This window comes from Anomaloglossus baeobatrachus, chromosome 6, assembly GCF_048569485.1.
Source record: "Anomaloglossus baeobatrachus isolate aAnoBae1 chromosome 6, aAnoBae1.hap1, whole genome shotgun sequence".
In the NCBI taxonomy this organism is placed as follows: Eukaryota; Metazoa; Chordata; class Amphibia; order Anura; family Aromobatidae; genus Anomaloglossus; species Anomaloglossus baeobatrachus.
Genome location: NC_134358.1, coordinates 179,650,408 through 179,663,607, shown reverse-complemented (window position 1 = coordinate 179,663,607; position 13,200 = coordinate 179,650,408). Strand labels below are relative to the sequence as shown.

Here is a 13,200-nt window from a genome sequence, read left to right as displayed (position 1 = left end):
CATAGAACATGACTGCCCGCTGTGCGCTTCAGGGAGAGACTGAGCCACAACGATGAGCAGTGATATCACTCAGTTTATTTGCGGTCACAGCTGGAGGTCCCAAAGGCGGTCCACCTGTGACCGCAGGTAACCTCATGAAAATCTGTGACCTCAGTGAGGATACTGAGTTCACAGACCTGCACCTCCTGGCAGAATTTTTTTTTTGCCAAAAGATGCAGATTTGGTGCTGAAATTTTTACACCATATTCCTGCACCCAATCTATACCTCCAGGCAAAAAAATTGCATCATAACGCATGAAAGGATGAGAACAAGATAATTATAGGGGACAAAGAAAAGGCTGAGATATAAACAGGCAGTTTTCATCAAGAAACTGACTGTTCTAGGGAATCATTCGAAAAGGCATAAATAACAGTTTGCTATAACCAAGACAAGAAGTATGCCTGCATCTGAGCAAATTAAACATTGACATATAACCCCGGACCAGATGGCATTCATCCACGAATATGGAGGGAATGGAACTCTAATTGACAGACTGCTGTATCTTATCTATTTACAATCTTGTAACAAGGTTGGTGCCTTAGGATTGGAGGATTTCTGACATGGTATTGATATGAAAGTTCCAGGCAACTTCCGTCTGGTAAGTCTGACATCAGTGGTGTGCAAAGTTTTGAGGGCATGACTTACAAAAACATGTTGCAGAGATTATTATTATAAATGACAACCAGATGTTGGGGAGGGAAAGTTTATAGTTCTGCTCATTATTGCTGAAAATATAACACGTTTTGTATATTTGGTGAAAAATAAAAAATTTATCTGATTAAAAGAAAAATAAATGACAACCAGCATAAATTCACAAAAGATAAATGTGTCTAACCAACATGTTGGGTTTCTATGGTGCGGTAAGTGCAAATGTGGATACTGGTAATGCAGCGGATGTGATTTATTTGGACTTTTCAAAGGCATTTGATACTGTGCCATATAACAGCATTATAAAGCTCCAGAACAGGGACCAGAGGAAACTATAAGCAGATGGGTAAGGAATTGGCTAACAGATAGGAAACAAAGTAGTCAAATGGTACATTTTCTAATTGGGCTATAGTCTGCAGTGGGGTGCCGCAGGAATCTGCGCTAGGACCAATTCTTTTTAATCTCTATTACTGACCTTGTGGATGGGATTGTCAGTCATTGCTTTCAACAACAAACTATGTAGGATATTAAAAATGGACCTTGATAGTACAATATTATAAAAACGATCTGGATAAGATGTCGGAATGGGCAGACACTTGGCAAATGAGATTTAATGTTGATTAAATTTAGAGTAAATGCACCTAGGACGGAGGAATCCTATGGCTGCGTATACATTAAATTGGAATAAACTCGTAACCAGAATAGCCAAGTCCTTCTCCTGTTCTAAGTAAGCTGAACAGCAGCACTCAATATCAAGCAGCAGCTGCAAAAGCAAACAAGATTTTAGGGTATATAAAAAGATATAAGTCCTATGATCCCAACATATTATGACCACTCTATAAATCACTTGTAAGGCCACATCTAGCATATGGTATCCAGTTTCAAGCTCCATAATTTCAAAAGGACATTCAGAAGTTAGAGTCAGTTCAAAGACGGGCAACTAGATTATTACAGGGGATGGAAGGCCTCCCATATGATGAAAGGTTGGGCTTATTTAGTTTGGAGAAAAAAAGAAAAAAAAAAAAAAATGATGTCTCAGAGGAGATCTCATTTATATGTATAAAGACATTTGTGGTAAATTCAAAGAACTGGCACATGACATTCCTTCCGAAGACAATACTAAGAACCAGGGGGCACTCACTGCAGGTGGAAGAAAGCAGATTCCAGCAGCTAAATAGAAAAGGGTTCTTTACAGTTATAGTGTCTACAAATACTAGGTCTTGGGGTAGGACATTCCACAGTCTGACTGGTCACACAGCTGTTAAATTTCCTCAGTACACAACATTGTGGGGAAAAAAACACCCAACTATAATTGATGGAGGAAGGTTGAACTTGATGGACCTACGGTAGGTCTTTTTTTTTTAACTTATGTAACTATGAAAACTACTTAAAAAGGAGGTTTCACACTATTAAGCAGGCCACAGGTTTCAAGCAATATGGGAAAGCAAAAGGATCAGACTACTGCCGAAAAGCAAATTGTTGAAGGTATTGCACTAGGTATGAAAACATTAGGTATTTTACAAATACAAGTAATTATCGCACTGTAAAGACATTTGTCGCTGATGCACAGCACAAATGGGTTTGTGCAGATAAAGGCATAATGAAGAAGGTTTCAGCCAAAATTATCTTCATACATTTCTTGGCACCATCTCGTGCTGCAAAGAAGACCTCTGAGGCATTGGCTGCTATAGGCATAAAAAGGAGAGAAACTCATGTTGTGGCCCTAGCCTTCACTGACCTCAACACTTTTGGAGTGTCCTCAGGGAGGCTTTTCTGACATCCTGCCAAAGAAATTCAAGCAGGAACTAACCAAAAACTCATAAAAAGGTCAATGGATGAAAGAATTGTGAAGGGGATATCAAAGAAGGGGTCCTATGATGACATGTAACTTGGCCTGTTGAGGTTTTTGATTTCAGTAAATGTGATCTCTTAATGCTGCACATTCAGCAAATTATTTTCAGTTCTTTACAGCCTATAAAATATTGGGGAACTCATAATAATTTGGAACAGTGTATTTTGAAATGTTTTTTTCTTTTGAAGAAAAAAAAAAATAGGTAGGCTATGTTGCCCACGCTGCGGATTTACCGCGGATTTTGCCGCGGATTTGCCGAAAATCTGCAGCAGCGGCACTTCCAAGCCATTTCAATGGCATTTTGGAAATGCTGTGTCCATGCTGCGGATTTTTCCGCGGCGGATTTGCCGTGGATTTTGATCCGGAAAAATCTGCAGCATGTCAATTATTGGTGCGGATTTTGGGTATAGAATGGGGAAAAAAAAAAAAAAATCCGCATCAAAATCCGCGGCAAATTCGCAGTAATCCGCGGCAAAAATAAGGTGCGGATTTGCCGCGAAAGTCGCGGATTTTCATGCAGAAAAATCCGCAGGTACATTCTACCGTGGGCACATAGCCTTACAATTGGGAGTTGTCCAATAAAATTTTATTTATACTCTAATAGCTGATGATTTCAACATTACACTAACTCATTTGCATCTACCTTTTAGGAAAATGTAAGAAAAATAGTAATTGCATGATTTAAAATGTAATATATATGCCAATGATATTCAAATCTACCTCTCTGGCACACATGTCACCTTTCTGGTGTCCAGAATCCCAAAATATCTATCAGTCATATGCTCCACACCACACGCTTTCAAAAACTCAATGTGGGCAGTGTGGCAATTTTTCCTCCATCTCACTCAACTGCCTATCAGAATGGATGATATCACACTTTCATTCCCAAGTCCACTGCATCAATGTAACCCTTGACTCTGCTATGATCATCAAACCATAAATCGTGGCCATTTTCACCTGCAGCTGAAATTTGTTTTTGAATATATGTCCTTTCCTCAACCTAGAATCAACTAAAATGTGGTGCATTTCCTGATCTCCTGCATCGATTACGGCAATATTCTTCTCTGGGGCCTCCTAACACTCTCGCACCTCCCCAGTCTAACTCTGCTGCCCAATAATTCCACTGCTTCATTCGCTACTCCTATGGCTCTGCAAGTTTGTTCATTGGCGTCCAATTTCCACGTCAATCCAGTTTAAATTTAACACTGACTTATGAGGCCATTATCTGTCTCCTCCATATTTGTTAAAACTAATTGTTCGGTACCGTCTCACATGTAATCTCTGGCTGTCACAAGATTTGCTTCTCTTCTCCACCCCTCCATGCTCATCTTAGAACCATGATTTGAAGGAGGCTATGCAGGAACCATTTTTTCCTGTGTAACTCCCATTTTCTGGAATTCAGTGCTTCAGGATCTCCTTTTGTCTTCCACAATAGAAACCTTCAGACAACTGAAAACTCATCTCCTCCCAAAAGCCTACAGCCTGCAATGCCAATGCTGCCACCACCCTACCACTGGAGCTGCTGCAACCCCTCAAACCACTGTCTACTTCCCCAATACCTTGTGGATTGTAAGCCTGTGAGGTCAGGGTCCTCCTCTGTACCAGTTTGTCACTGTTAGTTTATTCACGCTAACATATGGATTTTGTATGTAAAAACTCTACAAGCACAGCATCATGGAATTAATGGTTCCTTAAAATAATAATTCTGAATAATAAATACCTGTATAACTTTCATCATCATCAGAAAGGGACACTTCTCGTTTCAATAGCTGTTCAAGTTCTTCTGTCTCCGCCACATCAATCGGCCGAGCACCATGTTTGTTGGCCTGGAATGCATTGCCACCGTGACGGAGAAGAAGCTTCACAATCTTCATTGTTATATTAAAAAAAAATAAAAAACAAACAAATATGCATAAATATCAATACATAAAAGTGTAATTTCAAGAAACAGTGACATACTTAAAGTGATTATAATGCAAAAGCAAAATGTGCAGCTTGTGTGCCAATGATCGTATCAGACTTGTACATCTTGAATATATGTATGCAAGTACACACAATTACATACATATATAAAACATACAGATATAAACAGATACTATAACAATCCAAACCACCCATCTTTCTGCTTTTATAATAAAAAAAGAAGTCTATGGCTAGTTTCACACTTGCGTTTTTTTCCTTCAGTCGCAATCCGCCTTTTTGGATAACAGCGGAATCCGTTAACGGATTCGGCTGCTTTCCATAGACTTGTATGGACGACGCATTGCGACTGACTGTCCTGCGTTGCATCCGCCGGCCGACGCTGCATTGCATCCGCCGGGCGGAAAGAATGCAGCATGTAGAGTTTTTCTGCGCTTCCCTGAGCGTCAAGAAAACGCAATGTGCTGGATTCCGTCGGCGTCCGTCATTTTTATAAATAGAAGCCTATGGTGGCGTAATCCGTCGAAATCCGTCATTTGACGGATTCCTGTGACGCATCAGTTTTTACACAACTGCGCATGCTCAGTTGAGTACTTGTTGAAAAAACAGCTACAACGAATTCCGTTGTTTTGCAGTATCCGTCGCATCAGTTCTGCCACTATATGCAACGCATCCGTTACATCCATCACACAACGCAATGCAACAGATGCTTAACAATGCAAGTGTGAAACTAGCCTAATTTCATAGCTCCGTTAAAGACTGATCAAAATTTTAAATTAGCCTGTATTACAAAAAACACACTTTAAGAAATCGAAATGCCAAAATTGCATTTTTTATTTTTGTGGCTGCACCTTCTTAAAACTAATGCATGAAAAGTAATTAAAAAGTGTCAAGGACTCCAAATGAGTATCTTCTCCAACAGGGAAAAAAAAAAAAAACAAAAACAAAAAACATTTTGAGGTCTGAGAAAATGGCAAGATTATCTATCCCACTAAAAACAAAGTCCTCATAAGGCTACGTTGGAATAAAAATAAAAATAATGAAGCTATTGAATGTAGGAGAGGAAATAAACCAAAAAGAGCAAATGAAAAGTTGAAGAGGAGTGAAGTTGTTCCAGAATCTCCAAAATATTTATTTTCGGTCCTTAAAGCAATTATTATAGAATGACGCTTTATGGCTCTGTGCCCACGGGACTCTATCTGCAGATTTTTCTGCATCAAAATCCGCAGCTTTCCCCCGGAATCCGCACCTTTTCATAGGTGCGGATTTTGTGCGGCTTTGACGCGGATTTTGTGATTTTTTTTTAATTCAATTGAATAGGCAAAATCCGCACGAAAATCCGCAACAATAATTGACATGCTGCAGATTTTTCCGCACGAAAATCCGCGAAATTTCCCAAATGCCATAGAAATGGCTGGGGAGCAGCTGTGCTGCAGATTTCTGGAAAATCTGCGGCTTTTCCGCGAGAAATCCGCGGCAAAATTCGCGCATTTTCCGCAGCGTGGGCACATAGCCTATATAAATCCTGCTCTATGCAGCATTACACTATGCATTACACTACTGCCATCCTGATTTTTATTCTATGCTGCTCATCAAAGTGGCTACTTATGAATACTTATGAGCTTTTCCAGACTACTTTTTAAGCATATGCCTGGCTGATCAGGCCTGCTGACTTATGCTCAATCTGACTGTAAAGAGCCCTTACTGCCATTCCAATCTTTAGGCTATGTGCAGAAGGAGTTTTGGAGGTGCAAAACTCTTCATGAAATGTTCTTCCTTTATGGATTTTTTTGAAGAGGAGCTTTCGTTTTTTGTTTTCTGAAGCCATTTGGAGTTTATGAGATTTCTATTTTATACTACCAGGAGTTTTTCAAAACTTTAAGCAGAACCCCAAAAAAAGCTAAGTATTGTATGCTTTGGGATTAGATTATTAATCTGTGGACACTGCCTTGTTCATATACTTATTGTGCATTCTATTATTAGTGCCCTGATATCCCCAATGAAGTACCGGTTATTATGTCCATCCCTCAATTTCATCCATTCTTTGTCTCTCATCAATCATATTTTCAACCCTATATGTTTTGCATCAATAAAAGCCATGTTTATATATAAATATCTGGGTGTGCACATTTTTTACTATACAACTTTTTTCCTCGTGTTACATGTCATTTTTTGCATCGTTTTTGTTAGCATCCCTCCCTTTATTTATAATTCATTACACTGTGTTGCCCACTATTACTTTATCAAAGTGTTGTGAGGAGCAGTGTGTGGGGGATATTGTACAGATGGGCAATGTTTGTGGGAGGGATTATACATTATATATTAAATAATATATAATCTTAAAAATATATTATAATATAGGTATGTCTGGTCTAATTTTTTTTTCTCTCTATATATAAAGGCTGCACCCCCATCCACCCCAGCTCTGCCTCCACCCTCAAACCTTCCACACTCTTACCGCCACCCTTGTAAAAAATTCACTTCTGCACTACACCATGACCAATAACACATTAGTAGCTGCCACCAAACACCATCTGCTGGATTGAAATATTATATACATACAGTGTGTGTGTGTGTGTGTGTGTGTGTGTGTGTGTGTAGGTGTAATATATATTATATATTACACCTACACACACACACACACACACACACACACACACACACTGTATGTATATAATATTTCAAGCCAGCAGATGGTGTTTGGTGGCAGCTACTAATGTGTGATTGATGAGGGTGTAGTGCAGAAGTGGAGTATTTACAAGGGTGGTGGTAAGAGTGTGGAAGGTTTGAGGGTGGAGGCAGAGCTGGGGTGGATGGGGTGCAGCCTGGGCAGAGTCTCAAGGGTGGCCCCAAAATTTTGCCAGTATGGGGCCCTGAAATTCCTAGTGGCAGCCCTGTGCACATTTGTACTAATGACAAAGTTAGAGGGAGGTGTAAGGTCCTTAAAAATGATTACAGGGAACTAGGAGAGAAGGTGAGGGCGGAGCTTTGCTTGAAGAAAAATGGTCGGATGGAGGAGCTTCTAAACTAGGATGTGGGGAGAGTGAGTTTAGTTGTGCAAAAAAGGGAGTAGATAATAGAGAATGAGACAGTAGGGTGGGGGTGGGGGGGCGGGTTTAGGGGGCAGGGACATGCAAAACACGCCCCCCCCAAATTAACTAATCTAACAGAAGAAGTACATCCACATCTGAGTAAATTAAACATGGACAAATCCCCACGAGCCAGATAGCATTCTGCCACGGACATTGGCTCAGTAATTGACATGTCATCTTTTTAGACTCTTGTAACAGGGTGGGTACCTCAGGATTGGGGAATGGCTGACATAGCTCCGATAGTTAAGAAAGTTAAAGTCTGACATGAGTAGTGTGCAAGGATTTTGAGGGCATTTTAAGAGAGGACATGCAATGATATATGCAAGAGCTTATAATAACTGACAACCAGCATGGATTCATAAGCGATAAGTCATGTCTAACCAACATGTTGGGTTTGTATGATGAGATAAGTGCAAATCTGGATATTGGTAATGCAGCTGATGTGATTTGGACTTTGCAAAGGCATTTGATACTGTACCACATAACAGCATTATAATGAAGTTCCAGAAGCAATGACTAGGAGAAATTATATACAGATGGGTAAGGAATTTACTAAAAGATAAGAAAAAGTAGTCATGAATTGTATAGTCTCTAATTGGGCTAAACTCAGGACAACAGAACAGGTGAAATACTTGGGTATTCTGGTTACAAGCTGAGCAGCAGCACTCAATGTCAAGCAGCAGCTGCAAAAGCAAACAAGATTAGATTCCGTAATCCCAATGTATTATTACCCCTCTACAAGTCACTTGTAAGGCCACATCTGGAATATGGGATCCAGTTTTGGGCTCCTCCTTTTTAAAAGGATATTTAGAGGTTAGAGTCCTCTCAAAGGTGGGCAACTAGATTATATCAAGGAATGGAAGGCCTCCTATGTGATGAGAGGTTGAAATCGTTGTATTTGTTTAGATAAGAAAAAAAAAACATACGACGTCTCAGAGGAGATATCATTTATATGTATAACGTGTGGTCAGTACAAAGGACTGGCACATGACTTATTCCTTCCAAAGACAATGCCAAGGACCAGAGGGCATACGCTGTGAGTGGAAGAAAGGAGATTTTGGCAGCTAAATAGGAAAGGGTTTTTGTTTTTTTTTTTTTTACAGTCAGACTGTGGAATGCCCCATCACAAGAGGCAGTAATAGCAGATACTACAACAACTATTACAAAAGGGCTGGATGCTTTCCTCAGTGCACATAACATTGTCTGCTATAAATGAATGGAGGAGGGTTGAACTTTATGGATCTAGGTCCTTTTTTCAACTTATGTAAGAGACACTTTTTCCCTGACTGAACTGGCAATATGCTGCTTTTTTTCCTGCATTTTTGAAAGCAGCAGCATGTCAATTATGTCAGTGTTTTTTGCAGCTATTTTTCACCATTGAAAGCGAAAAAAAACCCAAAAACGGACCCATGTTTTTTGCTGCTTATTTGGACAATAAAACTTTATTTAATCATGTACTGTAGAAAAATGAAGATCAGGATTCTGCTGCGTTGTACAGTACAAGCACAGTGGATGGGATTTATAGAAATCTCTTGTACACTTGTGCTTTTTTTTGTAAGCAGCGTATACTCACCCGTGAGCTGCCACATGTCGGCAGCATGTTAATTTATGCTTGTGGAGACACGAGTGCTCTCGGTGGGGGAGGGGCTAGACACAGCGGAAGTCCCACGGCACCCAGAACCCCAAGCACAGACACTGAACATTGTGTGGACGTACCGTAATACACAGCAAAAAATGCCACAGAATACGCAGCAAAAAAAAAAAAAAAACAAACAAAAAAAAAAAAAACAACACTGCTTCTTTACTGCCAAGAGATCAGGTTTTGCTGCAAAAAAAAAGGCACCAAAACGCAGCAAAAATGCCCTGTGTGAACATAGCTTTAGTGTTAAACTTAAAACACTAAATAAATCCTTGTCTAAAAGTGACTGAGAAAAAAAATAAATAAGTAAGAGGTCATGTAGCCAGATGTCCACAATACCATTATAGGTATGGTATAAATCCACTTGTGATCCCCATTAGTACACGTTCTGTCCGTTTTGGGTTTCAGTTCAGTCCAATTACACAAAAGAAACATCTGACTTCAGGTTCCATCAAGGCGTCCATTTGGACAGGAGAAATAGCTCTACTCTCCCTTCTCATATGGGACACAATATGCAAGGAACCAGAGTCAAGCATACATCTCATGATAAAAGGAAACCCTCGAACGTCTTACGTCTCTGTGCCCACTGCTTGCTGCATCGTGAAGAGGTGTATCATCATCGAGCCCTTGGGTATTCACATCGGCTCCCGCTGCGATCAAAAGTTTTGCAACATCATAATATCCCATATTACAGGCTTCATGTAGAGGCGTCCAACCTGAAAAGTGTGAATTTTCTCAATTATTTAGTTGCTTTAAATGGTTTCAAAGGCAAAATATTCCCCGTGTTATACACTGACACAGTAGGAGAGCACACAGGGATTTAAGAAAACACTGTCTCCTTATATGTAGATGGCATTACAGATGCATTCCTATAAACCCATTAATAGATCATTACAACGGGAATTGTTTTACAAAGTGACAAAAACATTCACAACCCTTAAATAAATAAACAAAAGCACCATTGGGGTGATTTATTAGGGCTGGCACTGAATTTGCGGCATCGCCTCATTGGCATGCACCTCGATGCTTTACCAGACAGTGACGAGAGCGGCATTTCTGGAGTTAAAACCATCGATACTTGCAGAATTTGATGGGTGAGCGTAGTCACGCCCTGCCCCGACTCCACCCCATATAACTTGCTAATCCCTGTGGTCCGGCCACTGGAACCACCAACGATCCTGAGATTGTCTATTGTCGTCTGCTAGAAATAGCGGAGCACTGCAGTCCTTTATTTACAGGCGCCATGCTGACAATGAATGTGAGGGCGCACCTCCGCTCCAAATCAAGACGGGTTTCCAGAGCCTCATTCTCTGGATATCTCAGGGTCTGAATGGTCGGTCCCAAGTCATCTTCTATTACATGGAGCGGGAATAACCTTTTAATATCCAATTTCCAAAATTTCAATACCGACAAGTATCTTTTTAATCTTACCTGCAAAATCTTTAACCTTGACATTTGCGCCTAGACGAATAAGCTCCTTCACTTGACTTATATCTCCTCGTATAGCTGCCATGTGCAATGGCGTTTCTCCACGCTCATTTCTTTTATTAACTTTGTCCTTTTGTCTTGTGGAGGAGGTCGGAGTTTTTTTCTGAGTTGGTGTTGCCTGAGAAGGATGATTTGGGGTAGAATCTGTAGATAAATATGCGTGAAATCATCAATTGTGAACTGATCCTTCTTATTTAGGGTGATTAACATTTTTAGCTCATCTGAATGATCCCAAATTTGTGTTATATTTTAATACAGTGAGTTATTATTTTTTCCACTGAAAGGGAGCAGGGAGGAAAACCAGAACAATCATAGATGCTGGAGGAGTTGGGGGTACTTCTCACATAGCGAGATCGCTAGCGAGATCGCTGCTGAGTCACGGTTTTTGTGACGCACCAGTGACCTCATTAGTGATCTCGCTGTGTGTGACACTGAGCAGCAATCTGGCCCCTGCTGTGAAATTGCTGCTCGTTACACAATGCTCTAGTTCATTTTTTGGACGTTGCTCTCCCACTGTGAAGCACACATTGCTGTGTTTGACAGTGAGAGAGCAACGATCTGAATGTGCAGGGAGCCGGCGTCTGGAAGCCTGCGGTAAGCTGTAACCAAGGTAAATATCGGGTAACCAAGCAAAGTGCTTTGCTTGGTTACCCGATATTTACCTTGGTTACTAGCGTCCGCCGCTCTCACGCTGCCAATGCCGGCTCCCTGCTCACATAGCCAGAGTACATATCGGGTAAATAAGCGAAGAGGTTTGCTTATTAACCCAATGTGTACCCTGGCTAGGAGTACAGGGAGCCAGTGTTAAGTGGTGTGCGCTGGTACCAAGGTAAATATTGGGTAACCAAGCGCTTGGCTACCCAATATTTACCTTAGTTACCAAGCGCATCGCTTCCACGCGTCGCTGGTGGCTGGTCACTGGTGAGATCTGCCTGATTGACAGCTCACCAGCGACCATGTAGCGACGCACCAGCGATCCTGACCAGGTCTACCCTTAGTAGACTTTACCTGGGCTGTTGTCTCTGGCAGTCATCTGCATGAGGAGAGCCATCTGTTTACGCTCCGATAAGGGGTAACCAAAGAGGATATTGACAGGAGTAGATTTCTTACTTCCCGGATCTTTTTTCATTTTTTTTTTCTCTGGACCTTCTTTCTCTGTAAAGTGCAGTAAAGGAGCAGTTATAAACTTTTGCATAATCAATTCTTAAACATACTGAACCTTTTCAAATATTTTTTTTTTAATGAGTACAATACTAATTAATGTCGTGTAGAAGAACAGCATTAGAGACATTACAGAACAGATAAGCAATATAGCATAACACATTCATGTCTCTTACTGCCAAACTCACCGTATGGCCCGCACATCCCAGCGTTTACAGCCCATAACCCTCCAGACAATTCCCTACTCAAACTATCAAATACAGCATGCGTTAAGAGGACATTTTCGGGAACAGGTGAAATCTCTTAAAGGGAATCTGTGAAAAGGTTTTTGCAACGTCATCGGAGAGCAGCACAATTTAGGAAAAAGACCCCGATTCCAGCAATGTATCACTCATTTTACTGAGTGCAGATGTGACACTGTTCTTACATCAGAGCTTAGTAGCTAACCTTGCCTACAACAGGCTCTCTGTATACATTGTCTATTGACAGAGAGCAGCGCAGTGGAGGGGGCAGTGATAATACCTTCATCATAACGTAAATAACACACCACTCAATAAGGCTATGTGCACACGCTACATTTTTTTGACGCTGCGTTTTTGACAACTAAAACTGCACAAAAACGCGGCAAAAAAACGCATGCGTTTTTACCACGTTTTGGTGCCTTTTTGGCTGCGTTTTTGATGTCTGCGTTTTTGCAATGCGTTGCATGGGGGGAAAATGCATAAAAACGCAGGAAAGAATTGACATGTACATTTTTTTTTAAGCTCAAAAGCGCAGCTTAAAAAAAAAAAAAAAAAAAAAAAAAGTTGAGTGCGGAAAGCAAAAATGAAAACTCAGACTTTGCTGGGGAAGCAAAGTCATGCAGTTTGGAGGCCAAAAACGCAGCAAAAACGTACTGTGTGCACATAGCCTTAAGTGACACATCGCTGATTTTCAGTGTTTTAACTGCTATATTACGCTGCCTTCAGATCATAAAACCTGACAGATTCCCTTTAATATCACCAATTTAGACAACCTAGCTCAGGTCAGAGGCATACATAGGCCTCTAACCAGTTTAAAAAAAAAACAAAAAACATGTTGCCCCTATGAAGATACATAATTCTGCAGCGATACAAAGTGGTCATACCCTATATAGCTGAAGAGGCCTGCAGTTGTAGACTTGATAGGCTCGGCCTCCCACTTGTATGTTGAGCATTGAAAAGTTATGTTTTACAATAGGATTTATACAACACTATTACTGTTGTATAAAAAGAGAAAACATGGGATCTGCAGAATGTCTAAGATGTCTAATGGGGGAAAGAACAGTAATGCACAGGTTCTTAAGGCCGCTTTACACCCTACAAGATCGCTAAAGCGATGT

General features: G+C 40.6%; 1 protein-coding gene across 1 annotated transcript in view; it reads right to left on the bottom strand.

The window, feature by feature from the left end:
• ANKRD12 (ankyrin repeat domain 12) overlaps nt 1-13,200 on the bottom strand; it is a 177,550-nt gene that overhangs the window by 35,323 nt on the left and 129,027 nt on the right. The window contains exons 5-8 of the mRNA XM_075314537.1: nt 11,688-11,834; nt 10,623-10,823; nt 9,765-9,907; nt 4,261-4,408 (exon numbers count right to left, since the gene is read on the bottom strand). Of these exons, the coding sequence (XP_075170652.1) occupies nt 4,261-4,408; nt 9,765-9,907; nt 10,623-10,823; nt 11,688-11,834 (639 nt within the window). The remainder of the gene's footprint in view (nt 1-4,260; nt 4,409-9,764; nt 9,908-10,622; nt 10,824-11,687; nt 11,835-13,200) is intronic.